The sequence below is a fragment of the Dinoponera quadriceps genome, unplaced genomic scaffold, assembly GCF_001313825.1.
Source record: "Dinoponera quadriceps isolate SergipeBrazil2010 unplaced genomic scaffold, ASM131382v1 scaffold396, whole genome shotgun sequence".
Classification (NCBI taxonomy): Eukaryota; Metazoa; Arthropoda; class Insecta; order Hymenoptera; family Formicidae; genus Dinoponera; species Dinoponera quadriceps.
In genome coordinates, this window is record NW_014554609.1 from 726,012 (window position 1) to 751,435 (window position 25,424).

The window sequence follows — 25,424 nt, forward strand, 5'->3', positions numbered from 1 at the left end:
ATGTGCATGTACGATATACGTATTATATAATTCTTACCGTTAACAAGATATAATTGTACCGTAGGATATACGTCCGACGCAATAAATTAACAAGTCACGATAATACAAAGTGATTGTGGAACCAAGAACCTCAATTTGTATCAGTGAGAAAAGGATAAGTCCCTCCGGCAGTGCTTTTACCGAAAGGGTGACTTCGTAGTAACTTACAAATGCAAACAACATAAAACATGGTGAAATCGGTTCTTTTCATTTGTGGCAGGCTGCAAATGAAACCTATGAATCGAAATCTCGCGATCGACTCGAATTTCACGGAGAGTGAAAAATTGTGCGTCAACATAATATGTTGAATTGACACATAGGTATGTTAAAAATTTGATACAAAAACAAGGACCGATTTCAACACAAGTACGAAATGTTTCATAATGTGCGGAAGGAGGAGAGAAGGGAAAGGTGAGGTTCTCTCGTGGAATAATCGTGAATCGTAGAATAATGCGCGTTGATTCGCAATGCATACTTCCTCATACTTTATTCATTATATTCAACAAGAAATATCTACATACATTTTATGTACATGGATGTTGCATTAACGATCCGTTTTCAAATTGTATGAAAAAAAACCGCGCTTCGACGGGGGGTTGTTTCGAATGATGAGATCACATGTCGGAGGTACGGATTCAGCCTCCGGCGCTTTCTTAAGTAGCATATTAATCCCAGAAGGAAGCGACGTCTTCCCTCGATAGTCAACGTGTGTGTATGTGTGTGTGTGTGTGTGAGTGTGTGTGTGTGTGTGTGTGTGTGTGTGTGTGTGTAGCGGTTACAAATCCTCGCGTACTAATCATTTTTTCTTCTTCTTCTTGCGTACGTAGTAATGTAAATATAACGTTCGGCCACAGCTAGTCAATCGATGGGCCGCCGACCCGTCAATCGGCGACCCATCGGGGATCGTCTCACTCTCGCCGTGAACGGAGAATTCAGTTCTGCAGCTTGTGGAAATGAATAATTACAAAATGAATTGATTAGAATTAATATCTCGCGCGCGCTGCTCTCTCTCTCTCTCTCTCTCTGGAGAGAGTGTAATCTCGGAGTGGAACACCGGCTACCGCAAATGAAGAATTTACTCTTCCACGCGGGTTGACTCAGTCGTCCCAGTTACTGCTTTCGATTTGTTTGGCAGAGGAAACGTTCTCTCGAAAATCCGGAGCAGAACAGAAAATCCGGACGGATTGCCGATGAATGAACGTCGCAATTTCATTGCGTTACTTTCCATACAACGATCACGGGATCGATATTCTTCGTGTATCCGAGTGTTTTGATTACCGCACGATAATCGCAAAAAAATTCGTCGCGCTACACAGTGAAAAATTTCATGCCGATAACGATCGACTGGAATTTTTCCGTTATTTCAACGAGGTGAATATGTTAATTTTTTTAACACATATTTCCGCGCTCTTCAAGGTATTCCCCACGTTAAAGTAACGTAAAAAGTTTCAGTGATCTGAATCGTCTTTAACGCAAGACTTTTTACCGCGTACTTGAAATTTTTTCTTCTTCTCAATCACGCTCTCATTCGGCACTCTCTCGTCGCGCTACCTTTCGTACTTTCGTAATTAATATTGAATAGTTATCGTAGATAAAACTTAGTAGGGCTACTAAGACACCCGCGGGCGCGTTAAGGAATTAAACACCGCCGGCGCAATTTCGACCGACGCGCAGCGGCGGCTTCGACTGCACGCAGCGCATAAATGAAAAAGAAGAAAGAGAAAGAAAAAGAAAGAAACCCCCCCCCCCCGAAAATATGACTGATGAAAGAATTGACGATCGTGAGATGCGTGGCACACAGTGTAATACAGGGCATTGCAAGCAATGTGCGTCAATGTCTTAAAAGGTAAGGGAACCCAAATCGCTTACGCGCTTACAACTAAATATAAATATAATAACATTAGAGCACAATTAATGAGGAATACCCTCGACGGACGAACGAAGTTCCTTTCAACGAATTAAAAAATATTTCAAATAATACAAACGTAAAATAACTAACTCAGTTGAGAAATCAATCGGATGAAAAACAGCGCGCACGCACGCGCGCGCTCATTCAGACCGGAACTTGCGCGAGGAACGGCTCGCGGCCCGCCTGATTGACGATTTACCCAATCGTCGTACGCGGACGATCGCGAGATTAATAAATTCGGATTCGGATCAGTTCAGCTCTCGATCCCGGAAGCCGAACGACACGGGGCCCTGTGGCGCCAGGATAAATTCGAACAGCAGGTTGAGCTCCTCCCCGACGACGATCTCGAATTCCCGGACGATCTGAATAAAAATCGATGAGTGACATAGACGCGGACAATAAGCCGCGAATCCTTGGGAATTTCCTCAAAAAACCCTCAGGGTCCATTCAATCATTACGTTACACCACCAGGGGGAAAGGGGGGAAGGGAGACTATTAGCCTGATGATAGAGAGGGAAGGCTTTTACCGATGAAAATTATAAAATAAAATAATTCATTTGATATTGTGCGTAAAAATAACTTGTATCTTAGAAAAAGATAGTAATGCGTAGTTTAATAATTACTACTCACAATATAAGCTGCTTTTTCTTATTCTATGTGTCGATATGGGGGAGGGGGGAGGGGAAGGGGGCTAATTTTATATGTTACGTAATATTGAGAGGGGACAAACACTTTGTGACAAAGGGGAGAAAGGGAGGAGGAAAAGTAAAAAAATATCAAAATTTCGCGTAACGTAATTGTTGAATAGCCCATTAGAACTTCATCAATTCATGCCATGACTTCGACAATTTGCTTCGTTCTTTTTCCCCTATATTTTCGTTTCTTCATTATTATTTCGTTATACTCTGTGCGCGCGCATACCTTCGCTAGGATAAGCTGCAGTGCGAGATCCACAAATCGTTTTCCCGGACATATTCTTCTGCCGACGCCGAAAGGCGCTACCAGTAAAGGTGACATGGGCACCGTCGGTCTCAGCCATCTCTCTGGCTGGCATTTGGATGCATCTTTAAAATTCTCCTCGTTCATGCTCGCAATCCACGTGTGCAATAATACTACTGTCTGAAATCGCGAGAACGAATTGTACTCTATGTTCCTACAGTGCACGAGGCGCGTCCGTGGAGATTTAAAAGCAAATTAAAACTTACCCCGGGTTCGAGGCGATACTCTTTCAGTTCGACAGGCTCGTCTAGTATGCGGGCTATGCACGGTGCCGTCGGCATCATTCTGAAACACGCATCAATCTACGTAACGCAACACGTTCACGGATTTTTTATATTTTCGTGTCAATACGGAAAAAGAGGAATCTCCGAGTCCGTTTGTGTTTTTGATACGTCAAGTCATTTTCACGATTATCATAAATTTACGCAAAAAAATTCTGAAACGTGCATAAATCAAACATGCCTACGTAACATAATGCGTTCACGGATACTTCATATTTTTATGCCAAGACAAGAAGAAAGTATATGTTGTTTATTACTACAAATTTTTGAAAATTTATATTATCAATTAACGCGAAAACTCATGTTGTATCGAAGAGAGAGGAATCTCCAGAGTGCGTTTGTGTCTTTGACACGTAGCGAATCGTTTTCATGGTTTGTAAATTTAAGAAGAGAAACAACTGTACCGACGTGTGAAAAGATGGACGTACCTGTAAGATTCCATAATGCAAGCGCGCAAATACTTCGCCTTTCGTAAATCCTCCACCCTGATGTCGCAGCCAGGAGGCGCCAAAGACCGCACTTCCTCATAAAGAGTTGCTTGTACCTCGGGGTTCCTGCCAATCATGTCGAAAAGGAACACCAGCGTGTTGCCTAGCTGTAAAGGCGCAACGTGTGCGTGTCTTTAAACCGTCATAATCGCGCAAGTGACGAACGATAAAAGTCAGTTCAGTTGAAAATCCGAAAAAAATATCAAAAGATGCAACTATTATTTATCTAAATTATTTTAATTGTAATTTTATTACAAACATTTAATTTATTTAGAAACTAAATTTCATTCGTGGCCGCGTTTTCGAATCGGCTGCCCCGCGCAACAATATATTAAAGGCCTGCGAAAAAGTTCGTCGGATTTTTAGCCAGCTTTGTTTTGTTGATAATAACGAAACGATACAAGTGCCATCTGCATAAAAATATCTGCCACCTTTCGGGTAATTGTTTAATTTCGCGCCTATAAAGTCTTTCGAACCGTTGAAGCAATCGACAATCTGGCAAACTTTCATGAGCCTCTGATATGTTAAAAATACGATATGGTGTATTCCTTACTGTGTGTATTCCCGCCGCGATAAAGTCCACTATAGCAGCTTTCTTGTCCCTCATGTCGAGATCCTTGTGCCGTAAAATAGATAGGAACACCGCCTCGATGGAATCGTCTTGGGCGTCGTCCACTTTTTCCCTCATAGTCGTCTCGATGAACTCCGAGATGACGCTAAGTAGGAAGAAAGGAACAATGAAATAGTCGATTCTTCCTTAGCAGGAATGTCGAGAAGGATCGTCAATCATCGTGAACGCTTCCGACTTTGTTCGGTAATAAACATCTTTGTATACCAGGCGTCATGCCAAAGCTATCACACTCTGTTTTTCGAATGGAATTTGGTTCGAAAAAAATGTAGAGTGTGTGTAAGAAAAGTTGCGCTTATTGCATTGTTAAGGTATATACGTCTAATGTAACTGGCATCTAATTAATTAAATCACGCATTAAATTAAATCACAGATCCGTCGAAGAGAATGAACATCTCGAAGCTTTCGTTATCATTTTTCAAATTTGCAAACCGTTAGTCTCTCGATATTTTTTCTCAAAAAAAAAATCGCCTCCGAGTCGACCGAAGAGCTCGTAGACGAAAGACAATCCGGGACACCCTGTACAGTTGTCGAATCGGGCGGCGATTCAATTTATGTACGAGATGCCAATCGACCGTCTATCGCACCACCACACGTACTTGTATATAGTGTCCTCGCTCTCTATCAGTCGCCTGTACGAGGATGTCGGCATCAGCTTCCAAAACGGCAGACCGTAAAAGGCGTCACGCATGGCTGTGAAATGAACTCTGAGCGCCTCCGCTAATTTAGTTGTGAGCGTGCAGCTAGAATCCGGTTTAAGGAAGCCCAAATGACGTCCCAGGATCAAAGTACATGTGCCTATAAGCGGAGCGAGAAATTATCGCGTTATCGATGGCCGTCCGAGAATGATCGTAACCTTTGAACGTGAGGGTGTTAAAACTAATAGTACGTGCTCTCAGATGTATCTGCTAACATTATTGACGATTATTCAATCAATATTTCGATTTTCAACTACAGTTCTTCCCTTTAACATTTGAAACCGCCCCATATTTTGTTACACCCTTCCCCTAATTAGAGAATGTTGAGACTTTGCACGCTGACGTCACGAAAAAATGCGTTCCGGTGCCTAGGATTAACTAACAACAAAATTAATCAACAGTTATAACGTCTGGCTGTGAATCGTCCGACAATTCGTACACGGCGAAGCACAGAAAGGACAACTTACTTTCGAGACCCATTCGGTAAGCCATCTCCTCGAAGCCTCTCACGGTGGTGCCCGTTCTTCCTCTACGAATTAAATCGATGAAATCGTCGGTGACAGTATTGAGTGCCGGAAAGAAACTGAACACTGTACTGGCACCGGTGAGTTCAGGCGTTAAGGCTGCCCGAAGATTATGCCATGTCGTGCCTTGTCTGTCGGGATACCACTGATTAGTCGATCGTAATTCTCGTGTCCCTAAACGAATCGTATAGTTTCGCGGACTAACGGACGTATTTCCGGTTCAGCAGCTGAATAAAAATCTGTATCGAGACGAAGCTCTCAAGAAAGATGTCCTTCTTTTCCACACTTTTGTCATTTGCGAATTAAACGATCGAAGAGCTTTTCTCCCCGAGGAAAAAAAAATATATATATATATTATGAGTTTTATATGATTATATATAAGTAAATATATTAACATATAATTATATATTTTTATATATAGACATATTCAATATATTATATATGATAAATTTTTTCTCGAGTCTAGATCATTCTTAGTCTGCGTTTATGAAAAATAAACATTATCGGGGGAGAGGGGGGACAGAGTCATAAGATAATTCATGTTTAACATGTTCCGTGCCGCACTGTTTTTACGCGACTTTCAATTCACGCCGCGTTATCACGTCGTCGAAATCGGTACACGATGCGAAGCTTGATAAACGATATAAATAAACATGATAACAGAATATATATATATATATATACAAATGGGTGATAAGACAAATTATTTTACTGTACTTTGTCTCTTAATGACAAAAATATCAATTGACGTGTGATCAAATTCAGCGTGTATCGAAAAGAAACGGTACGCTTGGCACAGGACTTGTTAACATATATTTTATTAAAATGAAAATTGCAAATTACAAATACGTTGCAAAACTATGAAAAGAAAGATTCGCGAATCTTGATTTTTCTCATTTAATCTAAAGTCAAAACGCGTGATTCTGTTTCAGGTTTCCTAAAGCATTTCATCATACTTTGAAGCTCGAACATAAGACAAATGTATAAACTCCTCAACTTCCGACACAAACGCGAGGGTGTGTTTTATCTTTCTTATGAAATTATTAATGCGAAAAAATAGTTTTGATGGATGAAATCACCCCTTACATATGCAGAAATGGTTTTTGACTTCTTCTTTTCTTACATCTTAAAAACTATTCTAGATATCAAGAAATGTTTCATATAAAAGTTGTAGAATAAAAATATCTCTATTTAACAACGTTGGCAACATTTTGAAAAAAAATAATTTTTAAAAATTCGCCATATTAGATTCATTTGACGATTTTTTAAAATTTTGACTTCAGATTTGTAATCAGCGACCTTCAAAAAAACACGCATTAAAATTCGGCGAAATATGTTCAACAGAAAAATTTGTGCAACAAAGGGTCAAGCCGTCGTCATTAGCGAACGTTAGCGGCGCATAACACGCGTGCACGCGCGCGTGATATTCCTCACGCGGTCAATACCGATAACACCTAATTAATACACTTGGTCAATTCGAGTGAAATCAACGTGACGATCAGCACCGTTGACCCATCGGATTCGGTACCGCGAATATAACGCGCGGATATAACGCCAGTTCGGAGTTACACGAACCGAAATTACACGCAACCTTAAACTTGACCCCGATACGGCGCTGCAACGTAACCGCGCCGGCTGAGAGAGAGAAGGAGCGCGGGCACGCGAGCACTCGTGCGACTAACCGGCTAACCAGCTTTACTCACTCATTGACAATGCCGTAGTTGGTGTAGCGATCGCGTCGGGTTCTCCGGTAGTGGCATATGATTTCCTGCGGTGGACGAAGCGGATATTTCGAACTTCGCCGGAGAATGCTCTCGATGTCGGGACGGGAGAACAGGGATATCACGAGACGGTTCCACAATGCCTCCTCCTTGCATAACGCTCCATATCGCCGATTCAGATCTACTCTTGAATCAGTGATAACGAACCATGTTAAAATATCATATATACGCAGAGAATTTTTTTTTGAAGGTATAAACATTCATGAACCGACAAAGTATCAAGTCTAGTAAATTGTAATATCAGAGAGGAAGAGAGGAGAAAGAGAGAGAGAGAGAGAGTATGTCACATTGTTCAACAATAATTTTCTGCATGTACCGACGTAATAGATGAAGTTCCAATCGACGACGAGCTTATAGTAGTTAACCGCGATACGTTGGAGATTTCTCTTCGCAAATTGCCGAATTTGCCGCTTGACACTCGGGTCAAGTTGGTAGATCGACTCGAGAAAGACTCAATTTATTTTCTTCACGCATTCTCCAAACATGTTTGAGTGAATTTTCACTTGTTTCGAATGACATTTCACTCCGAGAAATTTACAGGGTGTGTGTTATATTTTTTTGCGCATCTTTCGATAATATTTATAATTGAACCGACCAATGTTTTTCTTTCGTTTCTTTTGCTTATTGTTTGTTATCATATCATAATACCAAGGAAAAAAAATTATCTCGGTTTTATCCTAAATAATTTCTACTGAATATCTTCGCCCCTTGCGAGTGTTGATCGCTTCGCTTTGGTAGCAACGAACTTCGGTGAGATAAATTTACGAGTTTACGCAACAATCGAGGCTCGCGATCGAGTTTACATCACACCTATCCGATGGAATTCAAACTAACTTTGCTTGTTATGTACTTTTAATCGACATGACATAAGCGCAGCATCTTTCAGAGCTCACAGTTTCTTCTTTCTTCCTTTTCCTCCCCGCCTTCTTTTCTCTCCTCTCCCTCCACACTCTCTCCTTTTCTTCTCTCTCTCTCTCTCTCTCACCCTCTCATAATTTTAGCAACTCACTGTGCTGATAAGATACCGTAGGTATCTTTGACCCTGACCCTCTAAAGATATATGCGGGTCCCGTTCGCACGGTTCAACGACGCGCGACTTTCTCTCTCTCTCTCTCTCTGTTCTTTGCTTTCTTAATTTTTTCATATCTTTGATTGATTATATTGAATTATGCATCTTTTATATAAACCATTCTATGTTAAAATGGAAAACCCCAACAATAACAAATCTATTTTACTTCTAAATATATCTATTCTACTCTATTCTCTCTCTTTTTCTCCCTCTTATTTCATATTTCGCAATATTATTTTAATTTAGATTGATTCAAGATTCCTTACAAGAAAGTACACTTCCTATCTTGCTTTATGTATGTATTATTCTATCTACTGACATTTCATCTTACATTCGAAAACATCCGTATTATCGAGCTAAAGCCTGCGAACGTTCATCAATACTAAGATCTGATTATTTATTTACTTATGTCTATATATCGTATTAGTACTTTTCATAAATTGTTTTTAATCGCAAACAATTAGAAACTGGAACTCGCTGTCTTCGGCATTTAAAAAGCTATCGATAACATCATTTAAACCAGCCAGCTATAGCTACTATTTCAAACTTCAGAGTGCAGGTGACCCCTCAGAATCAGGTTCTTGTTCTGCGTCTTTACTATTACATAATAATAAACTATTATCTACGATACTTCATTTATGTATATCATCTGCGATGCATCAACATTGCATATCGTCGATCAATTTGTGATACCTTAGTTGCACTTTTCTTACATTTTTCTTACATTTTCCTGCCTTTCCTGCGACGACTGCACCAAGAAACCTATTTAGTCGCATCAACAAAATTCAAATTTCTCAATGTGTCTGCATCTTTATCAAGTATTAATCTAAATGATCGCTCTTATAGGATTTATCCTAGAGCATAATAAAATTGATTTTACTCTATCCTTGTTTTCGTAAGACAAGCGCGTATAATCCGTTAATATAATTGTCAACATATCCTCGAGTCGAGCGGGAAGGAGAGGGGTCACGGCTGTTAATTAGCACATAATGAGCCATATTCACACGCGTCATCCCAGCCCCTTTACCCCCTTCCTCTTTCTTTTCTCTCATTATTATCTCTCATTCTCTTGTTCTTTTTCTCTCGCATTCGCCCCCTTCCTCTTATTCCCCGCAACGCAACCTTGAGATATCATTAGCACCGGTCGAGCCGAAGAGGCGCACAAAGAAAGCCTAACCGGCGCCTAACAATAAGGAGCGTCTTGCGCGATCGATAAGGGTGCGAAGGCCAAAGTCCTTACCTTTGTACGCTTCGTGAATCTTGTTCATACAGTAATTGCCGCAACGGTAGTAGATCCACTTGGTGCCCAAAATCGGTAGGGAAAGTGGGCCCGGCACGTCGCGCGCCGTCTTGAACTTCCTGCTCTTGTCGCGTGTATCTGTGAACAGATTTGAGCGTGCCGAAAAAGCTTCCAGGCGGAAAGCAAGGAAAGTGACTCGTCGACGGAGGTGACGATGGATTACCCAGGTGCAAAAGCTTCGTCGCTTCGACTTCTCTCGAATTTTTTCGAACAGGAGAAAAACGAGAGGTTTCTCCTCCCAGGCGATGAGAGTTTAAGGCTACTGCGACTACTTTGATTAACAAACGTTACGAAATCGTGGTGTAATCTCGTTCACGACCGTGTTCGACGAAGCTTTTGCGTCAGTCTAATGTCTCATCTTATCCTTTCGCGCGACAGCGCCGAAAACACGGAAAGCGAAGAAAGAAATCATTATCCAGAATAATTAAAGTATGCATTATCTGGAATAATTAACCCTCGAATAACAAGATTGGGTCGGACCCGACTATATTTTAATACTTACTTAAGAAGCCGTTGTATTTCAGATATTTTGCGATATATTTTATTTACTTTCAAATATCTTCTGACTTATTGTAAGAATAAAAAGTGCCTGGTCGAGAAAGTTAGTTAAAGAAACTAAAAAATGAATTTATTTCAGGTATATTTCAGGTATTTTACATATTTTGTGATATATCTCATTTATTTTTAAATATTTTCTAGTTGTAAGAATAAAAAGAGCCTAGTCGAAAAAAATTAATTGAAAAGCTAAAAACTGAAGCATTATATTTCAGGTATCTCATCTATTTTGATATATTTCATTTACTTTAAAATATTTTCTGACTTATTATTGTGAGAATAACAAGTGTCTAGTCGAAGAAATTAGTTGAAAAAACTAAAAAAATGCTTCTATCGGTCGGATCTGATCCATCTTGTTGCACATGCGACCGCATGAACCTTGTTATTCGAAGGTTAAATTGTCGCGGTGACGGTAAAGCGTTGAGCAACCGGTCGCTGTGAGAACAGGCGAGAAATAAAATAGAAAATCACAAGTTAAAAGACGCGACAGCGAGCATAGTTCTGCCGGTCGCAGAAGAGAGAGCACAACGATGAAACTTTCGGTCACGCGGAAGAAAGGAGAGAAACGGCAAGATCGACACACAGGCGCGAAATCGCGGGACACAGGAGGAGAGAATCGCGTCTCTACCACGGGCTTACCGTAATTGCCATTGTTGTTCCTGTTCCAAAACCACCAGGGCGGCCGGCAGCCAGTGGCCAACACCAGAATCGTGAGCAATATCGTCGCGATTGTTTCGAACCACGCTCCGGACAGCATCTTCCAATTGAAATCCTGTGCCGAGGGACGAGATAGTCGGTAAAGAAGCGGTGCGTGAACAGCGATCTTTCTCGCTCTTTCTCGCGATCGTGATCCGTCGCCGCCGCCGAACGTCGCGGATTCCGCGCGTGGCGCGGGAGCGCGAAGAATAATTCTCTCTTATCGTGATCGCGCAGTGAGCCGCCCGCCGCCTCGATTATCTCGTTACCGCGCGCGAAACACTTGTCTCCTCGCGCGCGAGCACGTCACCGTAGATATAGTACGGACGGCGCGTAAGTGAAACGTCGGGTGCGTAAACCCCGCTTCGCTTGAGCTCGTTTTGAATCATTATTTGGATACGTTTGCCGGCGACGAGCGCGCGCCGGCAAGAGGAGAAAGAATCTACCCCGTCCTGAGTTTCCACGTCTTCTCAGCGATTCCATCATGATTAACACGTTCGACTGGGGCTCGCAGGTGATTGGCGCTGTAATATACCGCCGCGTCTTCGTTGAAAAAGAATTATCATTATTATCTATTTATTTACAGGAGGATTCCCTTCGGTACGTCGATTACAAATAAAGATTCAGTACGTAATTTTAAAAAGTGAGAAAAGAGAAAATACAAAAATTTGCATTAAAGGAGATTATAAATTATTTTTTCTATACATCTACATTTATCTATTATCTGTATTCTACTTTTATTATGTATGGATCATATATTTATTTGTACTCTATTAAATATTATATATTTTATAATTTAAATTTTATACATTTAATTGTATTCCATTTAATACGTATGTGAAACTTTGTAAGTAAAAATTAAAAATTATTGAAACATTTAATTTACATATAAAACGCGCAATCAACAGCAAATATAACGAATGAAATATATAACCAATAAAAGCCTGAAACGAGAAAGAGTATCGATGAATAAATAATTTAAATAAATAATGTTATATATTGGTTGAATAAATGAACGAAATGTATATATTTGCCGAATTACAGAGATTATATATTCAAATTGTATTTATTACCGCGTATCTGGCCATTTAAACTTCAGTTGAATAATGAAATGGAAATTAATGTGGTAGTCGACGTGTTAATCTTTGCGACAGTGAAGAGCATCGGTCGATCGGATCGGCCGATTAGCTGCGTGGACGCTTCGCTCTTCGGGGTTTTCGTTTCCCGGCGAAATTCATTTTTTCTCCCGGTCATTTGATTCTAATACTCGACCCTCGCGAACAATACGCGCGCTCATTTGACGTGTTACACGACCGGTCGCGCTGGTGAACTTTGTACGCCGCTCGACCTCCAGACGGTGGTCTCGCTATTTTTCGTGCGAATCGCTGTTTCAGGAAATCGCGTAATCGGGTCGTTCATTAGGAATTTTCACGAGCGTGAGAAACTGGAGGGAAAGTTACCGGAAGTGCGATCTCTCGTGAACGGTTCTCGTCCAACGGACTGGAGGATTTGAATATTCGTATATTCGAATATTCGTATAATACACGAAAAAAAAAGTAGCCCCACAGCTAAAAACTAACTGCCACAACTAAAAACTAGCTTCCAGAGGTAAAAATTAGCTATTATAATATAATAAAACTGAGTTTAATTAATTTAGGTTAATTTTTTTTGTTTCTATACCTAGTTGGGCTGTTGATCTTCGATAATTTTGAAGCTTCAAAGCTTCGTTTTCAAAAGCTGTAATCTTCGATGTTGCGAAGCTCCAAAGAGTACAATCTTGCGAATGTTGTAGACTAACGTTTATATATATTTTACTCCGGGAATATTGAGAGATGTTGCAAATGAACTTTTGTAAATAAATGGATATATCAAATATTACATAGTTAGAAAATCTTACAATTCAGATGTTTCGAAGCTTTGATATTTTCGAATATCGAATAACAAACGCCGAATATTCGGAGATTCGTAATACGAGTGTCAAAGCCTTCGAAGGAAAACACTGGTCCTAGTTTTCAGCTCCCACTGCTAAGAAACTAGGCTTGGTAACTAAATTTTAGTTGTATCGTATGGACAGTTAATTCCTTTTTCCCATATACAGTACTCGATCAGTAATACCCACGGTAAGCTCTCTCTCTCTCACTCTCTCTCTCTCTCTCTTTCTTTCTCTCTATGATACGGCCGACAGAACGACAGGTGTTCGCTCCGCAATTCGCAGATCTCGCGCGGCCGACACTCGCTCGAGTCAATCACGGCCGACGAGGGTTTCTCGCGGCGGTTTCGAAGCGCGAGGATTCGACGGGGCACTCGCGTTTCGATTCAGCACTAGGACGCGGTGATGCGAGCCGGTGGTGGTGCGAGAGGAGCGAGGCTCGCGCATTTTCGCGACCGCCGGCTCTCACCGAAGATGGCGAAAAGAAAGAAAGAAAGACGGAAGAGGGACGGGAGGAGAAGGCGAGAGTGCGAAGTGGACGACGGTATAAAGGGCGAGAAAGCGGACAGCAGCAGCCGCGCGCTCGCGGATCTTCTCGCGAGCTGACTGAGTGCCCCAGTGTTATTTGCAGACCGCGATTCCTCTATTTGCAATTCACCGATAACGCGTGTTGCCCCGATGATCCCACTCTTTCTTCACCTCTCACACTCTCTTTCTCCCCCCCTCTCTCTCTCTCTCTCTCTCTGTCTTTTTCTTTCGCCTTCTCTCTCCCCCGCGCTGAGTCACCGGCTCGGTATCGGAGCTGTTACACGGATCGGGGAGAAAATAGTTAAACGATATCGCGATAACCGTGTAATTGCGGGCCGCGCGATGCCGTACAGTGAGTAACGAAGGGTGAAGGATCGAACGATCTGTATGTACGTACAGGGTGGGGCAATAACTTTGTTCACCTCGAGTATTTTCGCTAATTTCAGAGATAACACATTCTACAGAGCACAGGAATTTCGCTAAAAAAATATTGTGCACCAAGAAAAGCCAACCATACTGGAAGTAATAATAAGTGCTTCAGGCATTCGATAATTGCAATCTTGCATAAGCAATCTTACAGAAGCAAACGGGCATCGCTTCGAGCATCTCTTATGACGTAAGAATAATTTTTTTAATCCTTTATTTAATGCTAAATGATCTTGTACTATAAGTCGTTGGAATTGTTTGAACATTTGCTAATTCATTAAGGATAAAAAAATATAGCATGTCATAAAAAAAAATGGAGGCTTAAAATCTGCGAAACGCCTTCACTTAAAGAGAAATTATTATCAGCATACAATAACAGGTTGAAAATGTTATTATGAAACTTTTTTACCTGTTTTTGAAGAGAATACCTATCAATTTTTATATTGTTGAATATTAACCAAGGAATCATTCATTGCGACACATTGTAAATAATGAAGCAATATTCGAACACGCGCGTCTTTATCCTACAGATATCAATTATGCGTTAATAAAAGGAAAGCAGACATTTTGAATAATATTTATAACAGTATGCTCTAGTTATTCATTCGTTTAAAACACGATTTAAAACACGATTTAAATTGTTTGATTTGGGCTTACTTAATATAAACAATATAATTTAATATCAAATATTTTTTTGTTTGAGTGAAAATGTTGCTGCTTCAACATGAACCATGTTATTTGATAGGAAAAAAAAGAGTATTATTTAGAAAAAATAATATTCAGTTTTTAATTAAAAAAGTTGATTTCGCTATACATTAAGTATCGTTTCACTGAAACAAAAAAGTTCTTTAATATTTTGCCAATATAGAATGATACTTCTTTCAAATAATTTATTGCTTTTGTGACAACCAATGTAACGTTTGAACCAAAATATATAAGAAACATGTTATTTAATGTAAAGATATTGATTATTTTAAAAACCAAACCATCCTTTGTTGAATCAAACATTCGTTTGTCTGCTCTATTCCAAAAGACAAATATGTTTCAATCAAGGACATTTTATTAGATCCAAAGAAATCTTTTTCTCTGCGCATATCTCAGAAACTAAGCGTTTCAGGACATATATTTACTAAGACTTTTCCACATATTTTTCTTATTATATAGAATCTATCCTGTGAGTTTGCCGGTAAAGTTCAGATACACCCTGTACGTATGTGTATATATGTGTATGTATAACGCACGTTATCCGGCACTTGCGAGTGGATGCGCGGTGATTCGACGCAACGCGTAAAGTTCGCGTCGGTCGCGAAAACAATGTCCGGGGTATTATTCCACGGCTCGTGCTCGGAGAATGTGCCGTGGGACCGCGCCGAAAGCTCTCTCTCTCCCCTCGTCGACGAACGTTTCACGGTGAGTTTGACTCACGGAGAGAGAACGCTCGAGACATAGTAGACGCAGTCGGTAGCTCGGAAAAATAGAGAAATTCGCATGTCAGACAGGAAAACGCCGGAGGCGAGAGAGAGAAAGAGGCAGGCCGCCGCGGGCGCATTCCACGCCGCTTCTTGTAGCAGTTTCCGCGTACACGGGATACGTTCCGAACCTCTTGACCGGCTACATTGTTCGTTCATTAATGACGTTAATTAAGCACACCGCTATGTAAGTATCGTCTCGTGCCGGCACGGTATCTCGTAAGCACGAGACTTACCTGCCGACGATGGGAGTCTTCAGGAACGGTGTCTCCCGAAGAACGTAGCTGCTGAGTGCGTGCGTGCGTGTGTGTGTGTGTGGTGGGTGAGACGGTGGATAAGCGCACGCTATGATCGCGAGAGAAAATTAGCTTGGAACGCGAGGATAGAAAAAAGCATCCCTTTGTGTCGTAATGTTTTCTTTTAACTCTGAGAGTAACACCCGCGATCTTCACGCTGAATTAACATCACAGGCCTCTCGAACCTACATCGCATACAAATAAATCATGGCTTTATTGCATTTCTTGGCCTTTTGTGAACGATTAACATTTGTTACGTTTATCAGCAATTTTTATAGACTAGTCGCTGCCAGGAAACCAGTTATCTCACTTGATCAAGTGGATAATAACAGTAGTCACATAGAACCATTTTTTTTCCTAAGTAATAGAGGAATAAGAGTGAGGCATAGCATTTTGTGCAAAAAGTGGAAGAGGAACTAAGCGGAAGAAAGCACGTGTAAGCCGTCGTAGGTCTAACATGTTACTGTCCAGGGTCAACCTTCTAATGGCAAGTTGGATTTTCAGAACATCAAAGCGTTTTACAAAGTGTTTTACTGCAATTATTTAAAGTCGGTTAGTAAACTTTATTGTATTTTGTTCATCTATGAATAAATTGTATTTTTTCGTTTATAAATAAACAGAAAGAAATTTCATATTGTTATTTTTCATATTATTTCATATTATTCATATTATTCATATTACTTCTTTTACTTATTTTTTGGTACATCAATTAGATGAAAAATGAAGAAAACAGAACATGGGGTCGGACCCGACTCCAACCTTGCAATTAAAGGGTTATTAGCTTGTTATTCCGCGTGTAAAACCGACTGCATTGTTGATCTTACGAGAGGAAGTCCCTGCAATATATTACATGCAAGATATTCGTAAGATTCGCGCAAGTTGATCTACAATTAATCCCGGTGAACACATAGAGATATGAATTCAATGTTACACGAAGCAAATCTGTCATAGTCGACTCGCCTACTTCCTTTCGGCTCACCTATTTTTGCAGGATTCGCGCGTGCAGCGCAAACCTGTTCAATCTATGTTTTATTACGAATAGACTATTCTTAGCTCGCACGAATCAACGCTTGGCGATTTTCCGATCAGAATCGAGCTTTGGATCGAATCTCTAATAAAGGTCTAATAAAGAGCGGAGCGAAACATATCGCTTTACATATCTCGCGGAACCAGTCCTACGCGAAAAGAAAGAAGATAAAGTGCCCGATGCGGTCGTCGAAAGCTCCCTTTTCTCTCTTTACCTTTCTATATCTCTCCTTGTGCGATCTCTATTTTCCGCTGCGAAATGCGCGCGGGCTCTCGCTGAAAGTAAACCCCATACTACGTATGAAGAGGAATCGAAGACACCCAAGAAAAAGGAAGGACGCGTCGACCCCGAATTATCGCTGTGAAATTTATCGTGAAAAGGAAAAGGAAAAAAATCACACGAATAATCACACGGAAAAGAAGTTTGGTTGAAATTTACCCGACAATGAACGAATCGAACGCATCTTGGTCGAAAGAAAGAAAATTTCCGGTTCTCGTAAACCAAATTCGGTTATTATAACCAGAAATTCTGCTCCCTTCAGGCAAAACGTTTTGGTTTGTTCATTGGAAAATTCACCCGGTATATTCAAACTTTTTTTCCCGTGCGTGTGTGTAATTTAACGTTTTACATGATGGAACACGTGGTGCGCCGTTTCGACGAAATCACGCGGGTTCCGTAATAATTAGATGATAATCGTTGAATTAATATGTAGCGCAAACACGCGTCGCATAGATCCGAGTGGGGAACCAGACGAGATATTTTCGTCCCATTAAATTGGACAAATTTCACGCTATGGTGCACGCACGCTCGCACGCACGCACGCTCGCACGCACGCTCGCACGCACGCAAGCACCGGGCTCGTACTTGCGGCGTAGATAACGAACGCGCGGCTAATTGTGTGCGAAGACTTTGGAATGGCAGAATGTCGCCGCCGCCCGCCGAAGTAAATAAAGTATTATTGCTGCGGAGCAATTGAGAAAGCGCGAGAGAGAGTGAAAGAAGAACGGGGAACGAGAAAAATAATCGGCTGGGCTGCGCTCGATTACTCGCAACGACTACGACGACGATGATGACGATGATGATGACGACGACAACGTAGCCAGATTGTTATTTTTTCTCAGCCGAACGCGTTTCTCTCGTCGAACACGAGCGAGTGAGCGAGAGTGCGTCGTATAACTTAGTAGTTTATAATTTTATGTCACAAATTCCTGGCGCTACATAAGACCACTTTCAGTCAGCTGTGACGTGTAATGACAGCCTCCTTGGCTCATGCGTGCTCGGTTTTCTTCCGACGAAAGTACCGGCGCAGCAGCAGTGTGGTTTTCGAGATTATAGCCGAGTCGAAATTTTAAATTCTACCTTAAGTCCTCAAGTAGAGAAAACGGAAATAAGTTCGCACTTGTTTGTATTAAAGGGGGTACAATAAGTGTTTCAGTGCTACAAAGGGGATATAGTCCTCCGGAATTTGGTTAATTTTAGTTCTGCATTAAGTCTTCAAGTGGAGAAAACTTGCCCATTTATAGCAACAAAGAAACACAATAGAAAACTTTGAACATTTATTTAACGTAGAACTAGACTTAAAGTAGGTAGTAGGTAAAATTTCGACTCGGGTGCGCGATCGAAGATATGTAGGACACGTATTATCGTGGGTCGGGCTAAAAATCAAAATCGCAAACTGCGAGATCCGCTTTATGGTACTCGCGAGATCCGATTGTGTACAAGCGGCGAGACATCACAACGTACAACTTGTCCTGCAATGTTTACTCGTCTTGTCGAATTGTTCGCGTGCTACGACGTTATCGATAGACATTGCAGGTATGCCCTTGCGTTTTGCGTTTTGACAGTTTGTGTACAAGCGACTTCCACGACACAAATAAATCGCCCAAGGTAAATTCGATTCTTTCTTCAGGGCATCTTGTAAACAGAGAAAAAGATTTGATAAAATCTCTTTAATTGAAACAAATTCGTCTCTTGGAATAGAGCAAGCAAACGAATGTTTAATCCAACAAACCGGACTGTTTAGTTTCTTAAACAATAAATATGCTTACGTCAAATAATATAGTTCTTTTATATTTTCATTCCCAGCACATTACAATTTGTTATGCACAAGCAATAAATTATTTGAAAGAAGTAATATTCCACGCGTTAGCAAAATATTAAAAAATTTGTTCGTTTGAACAGTTTGGAACAGTATTTAATATATAGCGAAATAATTTTTTTTGTATTAAAAATCAAATAATATTTCCTCTAAATAATATTGTTTTTTTTTTCATTAAACAACATGGTTTACTCTAGCGAAACAATATTTTCATTCAAACAAAATATATTTGATATTAAAGTATGTCATTTATATTAAACAAACCCAAGTCAAACACGTATACTAAATCCAAAGAAACCTTTTTCTCTAATGTCTACCGCATATCCGACAAAGTAAATATTATTATTAATAGATCGGTAAGAAAAATTTAAGAGCCTTTACATACGCAAATCGAAATATATTAAAGGCCGAGACGATCAAGCCCGATATTTCGTACGGATTTTATGAGGATCGACTCTGAACTCTGCCTCTCGCTCCTCATCGGTGACGGAAAACCCCGCGGAAAACGCTTGCTAATTAGCAATTTATTAATTAGCTTAGCAATCAGTAATCCGCTAATTAGCCATCCGCGGAAATTCGCGGCGCACGGCAATGTTCCGCGCACGACCGTCAATTAAAGGAACGACACCCCGAGAGGCCTGAATAATGTTGTGCGCGCGCCTCGTTAATAATGCAGCCACGACCGTAATCTATTCTCGGGCGCCACTCAATCATAAATTTTATTGCTTAGCGTTACTCGGCATTTTTTCCAGCGGCGCGTGTGTTGTACGCACGGGTGTATCGGTATCTCCGCGAGCGTGGCTATCAGCCACGCATGAAACAAATTAATTACGTTCTTAGCTCGCCCGTAACACATTGTATTTATGCATCCGCGGATCATTAAGCGCGGTTTTCTCTGTGTAACGGTTCGGCTCACAGGGAGACACGATCAACTGCGTATCCGCGTTAAAAGCACACCGTCACGCTCCCGGCTGAGATTGGCAAGGATTTCCCGCGAGGAAAATCGCTTCGCGATGAGGTGTCTTTTCGACGAGGCGGACCCGTTCGAAGAAAATTTCGTCATTCGCGCGCATGTTTATCACTCGTTGCGAGATGCGATCGCCTATCTTCTCTCTCTCTCTCTCTCTTACTCTTTCGCAATTGTTGGTGTTGCTTCGATACAACGAAGCGGAGAGACGAAATGTTTACCGAAAGTGAAATTGACAAAGCGGGAGAGTAAATATCGGCGCCCCTTCTCGGTCCGTCGCGGAAGAAACGCAAATCCAGGCGACTGTATTATCTCGCCGGTCGACCTATTTGTCGGACAGGCGACTATTTGCGCTTGATAACCCACCGATAAGTACTTTCCCTGCTTATATTCGATCCAGGAGCAGCGTAATAACACGTTCAAGGAAGTCGTATCTCGGGATGAGCGAAGAGAGCCGCAACGCGTAACAATGGTGGCACGAACGTTTGTTTCTCGTGAGATTCACAGTCGAATTTTGTCTGCCGAAATATCAAGAGACGCTTTTCGGGAGTTACGTAACGGGGAACGCGAACTCGGAGAGGAACCACCGGGAGAAATGAATCTTTGAATAATTAATTTTATTTTAATTCAATTTAAAATTTAATTTTTTTAAATCGAAGTTTTCCCCACCGATAATTCGGATAATTCAAATTTCCGATAATTTAAGTTACATTGAAAAATCTATTGAATTGAATCAAACAGAATTTTTGTTTGGATATAGACAAACAAATGTTTTGGTTGTGAGAACGAAAATTTAATTCTCTGAGCCAAATCTTTTTCATTTTCGTTTCAGAGAACCAAACCTTTGGTTCTCGCAAACAAAATTGCTTGTCCACATCCAAACAAGAATTTTGTCTGAGTCAATTCTAAGTAAATTTTTTAATGTAATTTTAGATAATTCAAGTTAATTTTAATTTGATACGCGTTAATTCCTTTAAATTAATTTTAGTTCAAATTAATTCGAATTAATTTTTAATTTTTAATATCAATTAATTTTTACGAAACGCGCTCCTCCTCAAGTGTGAATTCGGCCTCGCACGCTCTCGTCCTTCGGATTCCTGAACTTTCAACGATTTTCCGCGATCCTTTGCGAACAAAGCGGCACCGTAGCGTTATAGAAGCCACCTCCAAATACGGTTCTTACGATTTCAAGTTTCCGGAACGCGCGGTAAACACGCGGCGCCGCGGGTTTAATGTGCGCGCGATGCGCCGCGGATGGCGCGAATTACACATCTCGCCGTTTCCGTATAACGTTGTTCCTCAACCTCCTCTCCCTTCTCTCCTTCTTCTTCTCTTCCCTCATCTTCTTCTTCATTCTCGTCGTCGTCGTCGTCGTCATGACGTGGTCATTCGCGAAATTGCGATTCCCGTTTCGCGATTACCTACGTTTACGGTACGGTCTATTCTCCGGCCGCGTACGTAATCGTTCGCGCATCGGGGCAAGTTACCGCGCGTGTCTCTCAACGGCACTTAACATTCCGCAAATAAAATGATTGACCGCCACGACCGTCTCTCGATCTGCGACCGACCACTCGACATTGCGAATGTGCCGGCAAATTAAATGAAGAGTTCCCCGGAAAAACATTAGCGAGCGGCGAGCTGCGTACAATGAGGATACCGGCGCAAGAAAGTGTCGGAATACAATAAGAAGCGAAAAATCCATACTGAAAAAAGTATTTGGCAAAAGTGACCAATATTTGGTTAAATGAACCAAACAAAATTAGGTTGAAACTATTTAACCAAGTCTGGATAATTATTGCCAAATTCTTTTCTCTGCAGTGTAGAAGAGGAAGAAACAAACGTGCGCGAATTTTGATCGAAAAGACGAACGTTCGGTGCACTGAGAAGAAAAGGACATAAAAATTTATTCGCGAAATATAAGATTTATTTCACACACACACAGAAGAAACACGGCGAAATGAAATCTGATCCATATCAAATAAACCAGTCAATAAGAAAACTTAGGTATATTTCACTAAATTATACGTTCCGTTATTAGAGTCCAATTTGCTTTCCAACCCATAAATATTCGAGGAAAATGTCACACAAGAAATATTTATTTCGCAAAATTTCTATTCTTCTTTCTCAGCGTGATGATCGAAAAATACGAACAAACGCAGTTTAGAGGTGCGCTTTTGTTACGTTCGAGCACACAAAACTGTTATTCAAAATTAACGATTGTGGATGAACATTATATTTAAACATCTACTATGTGTTCGGTGAAAAAAAAAAAGAAAAAAAACCGAGTCCGGCGGAAGGTGAGACCGATACAAATGTCAACTTCGTACTCGTTGTTCGTCACCTTCCCCGCTGAAGCTGCCACGTTTTTCCCAGCGGAAACCGTTACCTCACCCTCCGCCGGGCGAACCTTCGAGCGCTGCAACGTCCGTTTTAAAATCGTTTAACTCGAAACAGTTTGCAGTCCGAAGTAAGAAACGACCGAGGCGAATGTGATCGAAGCATTTCCAGCCGACTAATCACGCTCGCTAATCTCGATTACCGACTGACATTTTCGTTGCTTTCGCTCTCCTCTACCCGCGTTCAGCTCGAATAAAATTAATAAGAAGCATTATGCCGTTGCAAAAGCCAAATCCGTTTCAAACGCGAGCCGGTCGACGAGCTATCGCAACGATATTCCGATATTCTTTTTCCTCTCCGACGACTCTTCAGTCCGCTTCTTCCCTTCGCGACTCGCGGAATCCTCGGATGATCATCTCTCGTGGTAATTCGCGCGTTCTCAGTTGATCGATCGCAGCGTTGTCCGTCACGCGAAAAATCCGAGCGGAAAATTCGGGCGTGCGTCCGCGAGAGCGCACCTCACGCACTTTCTCACAACGGAACAATAACAACAATAACGACGACAACGACAAGAGCCGATTCGACAACATCTCCGCGGTATGCCGCGTTAATTGCCATAATTACCATGACGTTGTAGCTTCGACACGGCCGACAAACACCTCGCCTCTCTCGCCCGTTCTCTTCTTCTCTATATCGATCAGCGGATCGCGCGCATAGCCCGTCGCGCGCGCACTATCTCTCCGGCGACTTATCCGAATTATTTCTCTCCTCTTCTCGCGTACACACGCCGCGTTCGGCGACGATCGTCTCCCCGAGAGCCGATCGGCCGATGCGCGCGATCGACGCGATCGGGAGTCTCACGCTCGCTCTCGCGTGCGCGCACCGCGCGGACCCGGAAATCCCGAACGCCTCGCTCGCGTGCTCGTGCCACAGGTGGTGGTGGTGGTGGTGAGATGGCGCGACGGTGGTGGTGGTGGTGATGCTTGGTGATGGTCGTGTCCTGGGATAAAAACGAATGGACGGCCGCAGGAAGGCACACACACGGGCCGTTCATCTTATAGGGTGTCTCGTAAAAAGCGGGATCGCCGCGGCAGGAATGCGTTCTTCCTCGCGACCGATCGATCGATCGATCGATCGGTCGGACGGACGATCGATCGGTCGATTTCTACCTCGCGTCTTCCTCCTTCTTTCTCTCCTTTCACCCGGCCTCGCTGGGCGAAATTTTCGCGGTACAGTACCCGAGTCGAAATTTTTAATTTGACGTTAAACCTTCAATTGGGGAAAACGGAAATGAGTTTCTATTTATAGCATCAAATAAGTACGATAAGTGCTCTTTTAAATGCTACAAATTGAAACCTTCCGAGTCTAAATTTTGATCCTACGTTAAGTCTTCAAGTGGAAAACGGCAATAACTTTCCTACGTAGCACCATGTAATATCAAAGGAACACAATAGAAGACGGATAATGTTTATAAGATTCTCCGATCTCCAATCTCCAAAAGTTCAACGGAAAAAGTCATAGAGAGCTAAAATACTACTCAGTAGAAATAACTTATAATAAATCGTATATTGTAATGATTATATATTTATATATATATATTATGATATTATATAGTATAATTATATATTATATATATATTATAATATTATAAGTTATTGAGAAGGATTCAAGAAAGATCGAATTGGAATTTTGAATTTATTAAATGTTCCTATGACTTAATTTATTGTGTAACACCATTAAACTAATTGCACTTTAATTGTTAATGAACCTTTCCTTTGCACAATAGAAGATCTTTAAAGATTTAATGTAAAACTAAAATTTCAACTTGATTTCTTCTCACTAATGAGCTCAAAGGTATACGCAAACGGAACTTTTCTATATATCTATCCATCTATCTCTAATCGCATTTGCGTTCTCGCGCGGCACCTGCGGAGTTTCGAAATATATAACGGTGCGTAAGCGATATAGTGATTTATTAAACATGATTTATTAAACTGCTATTTATTATACTTGTGTAAGTATGACATATATTCATATCGCAGAGGAAATTGTAACTCCCTCGCGTGATCGAGTAAAACCTAAGAACGCTGTAATTACCGTTGGATCCCGCAGAGAGTAACATTCTCTCTCTCTCTCTCTCCGTATCCTGTCAGAAAACGCACTTCGATTACAACGCAGGTAGCGCAAATTACGCGTACTGGCGCGGAAGCGCGCAATTTTATAAGATCGCAATAATTCGTCTCCCAAACACTCGGTTAATTAAATATTATGTTTAATTTGATTCGCGTTCCGCCGTTTTTCATCTCGTCACTCCGCATATCCTGGATCGGACTTTATGAGGGTCCTTCGAATAGCCGCGCGAGTTGTCGCGTGTCCTTGACAATCTTGACGAGGCTACGGCCGCGTGGTGCGCAATCAGAGCGCGAAACGCGTTAAAATGTATCGAGGAAATCACTTACGGGTTTCAGGCGCGTTATCATCCCCGTCGTCGTCGCGGTCGTCGTCGTCGTCGTTGTGGATGTGATCGAGACTCAGCCGTTAGCACTGATAACACGCAACCGGATTAAATGCGCATGACCACGCGACTTTCCGCGCGATACCTACCGCGGGAAAATTGAGGGAACTGGGGGAAAGAGAGAGAGAAAGAGAAAGAGGGAAATAGAGAGAGAGAGAGAGAGAGAGAGAGAGAGAGAGGGAGAGAAAGAGAGAGCGAAAAGCAGCCGCGTGGTCGTCCGCGAACTGCCGCGACGACGACGACGGTGAACGTATATACCCTACTCGTCGAGCGGCCGCGGCGGCACTGATCCCAAAAAGTTCCTCGGGAACCCTCGCGTTTTCCAAAAACTCCGAAAGCGCGGGCAGGGGTGGAGGAGGTGGAGAGAGACGGAGTCGGCGGTCTGGTGGAGGTGGAGAGAAACCGCCGAGGAGCAGAGAGAAGGAGCAGAGGACAGAGAGAGACCGAGGAACGAGCTGTTGGGAGGGGTGGGGGGTGGGGGGGGTGAGAAGAGAGGGCCGCGGATCACGGACGGAGAGGGACACGCGGGTTCCCGATGGCAAGGGAAGGGAGGCAAAGCCGCGGGCCCGGACTCGGGAGTGAGAAGAGATGCAGCAGCGGTATATACGAGAAACGCGTCAGAGGACGGTGGAGGAAGAGGAAGAGACGTAGAACGCGCGAAGAGCAGGCGGCGAGAACGAGAGAAGGAGAGAGAACGCGTGTCCGGCGAATGGAGCTTTAATCGCCGCTAATTGCGGTATTGTTCGGTGGATCGATTGGATTTATGAATGGTGGCAGCGAGCGCGCGAGCGGAGACCAGCCACGACTAGGAGGGGACCGAGGACGATGAAGAAGAAGGAGAAGAAGATGATGATAAAGAAGGGG

The 25,424-nt window shown here is 42.0% G+C and overlaps 1 protein-coding gene across 3 annotated transcripts; it reads right to left on the bottom strand.

Annotated features, from left to right (window-relative positions):
• Positions 1–521: 521 nt before the first annotated feature.
• Positions 522–24,723, bottom strand: LOC106752394 (ecdysone 20-monooxygenase). 3 transcript variants are annotated; one of them, XM_014634070.1, is made up of 11 exons: positions 24,505–24,723; positions 10,911–11,043; positions 9,657–9,794; positions 7,270–7,468; positions 5,510–5,697; positions 4,944–5,142; positions 4,270–4,432; positions 3,657–3,823; positions 3,154–3,232; positions 2,870–3,067; positions 522–2,310 (listed from the first exon to the last, which is right to left on the bottom strand). In XM_014634070.1, the coding sequence occupies exons 1-11, from the start codon at positions 24,523–24,525 to the stop codon at positions 2,197–2,199; spliced, it is 1,599 nt and encodes a 532-aa protein (XP_014489556.1). In that variant the 5' UTR covers positions 24,526–24,723; the 3' UTR covers positions 522–2,196. The 3 variants fall into 3 exon arrangements, with proteins under 3 accessions (XP_014489556.1, XP_014489557.1, XP_014489558.1); XM_014634071.1 differs by lacking the exon at positions 24,505–24,723 and adding an exon at positions 22,670–22,741; XM_014634072.1 differs by lacking the exon at positions 10,911–11,043.
• Between the last annotated feature and the right edge of the window lie 701 nt (positions 24,724–25,424).

Excerpts from the sequence above, each read along its gene's own strand:
- LOC106752394 (XM_014634070.1), bottom strand. The coding sequence starts at position 24,525 with ATGATAACGCGCCTGAAACCC. Across the intron at positions 11,044-24,504 it reads TGATAACGCGCCTGAAACCC|GATTTCAATTGGAAGATGCT; the intron begins GTAAGTGATTTC and ends CCCTCGGCACAG. Across the intron at positions 3,233-3,656 it reads TGCATTATGGAATCTTACAG|AATGATGCCGACGGCACCGT; the intron begins GTACGTCCATCT and ends TGCGTGTTTCAG.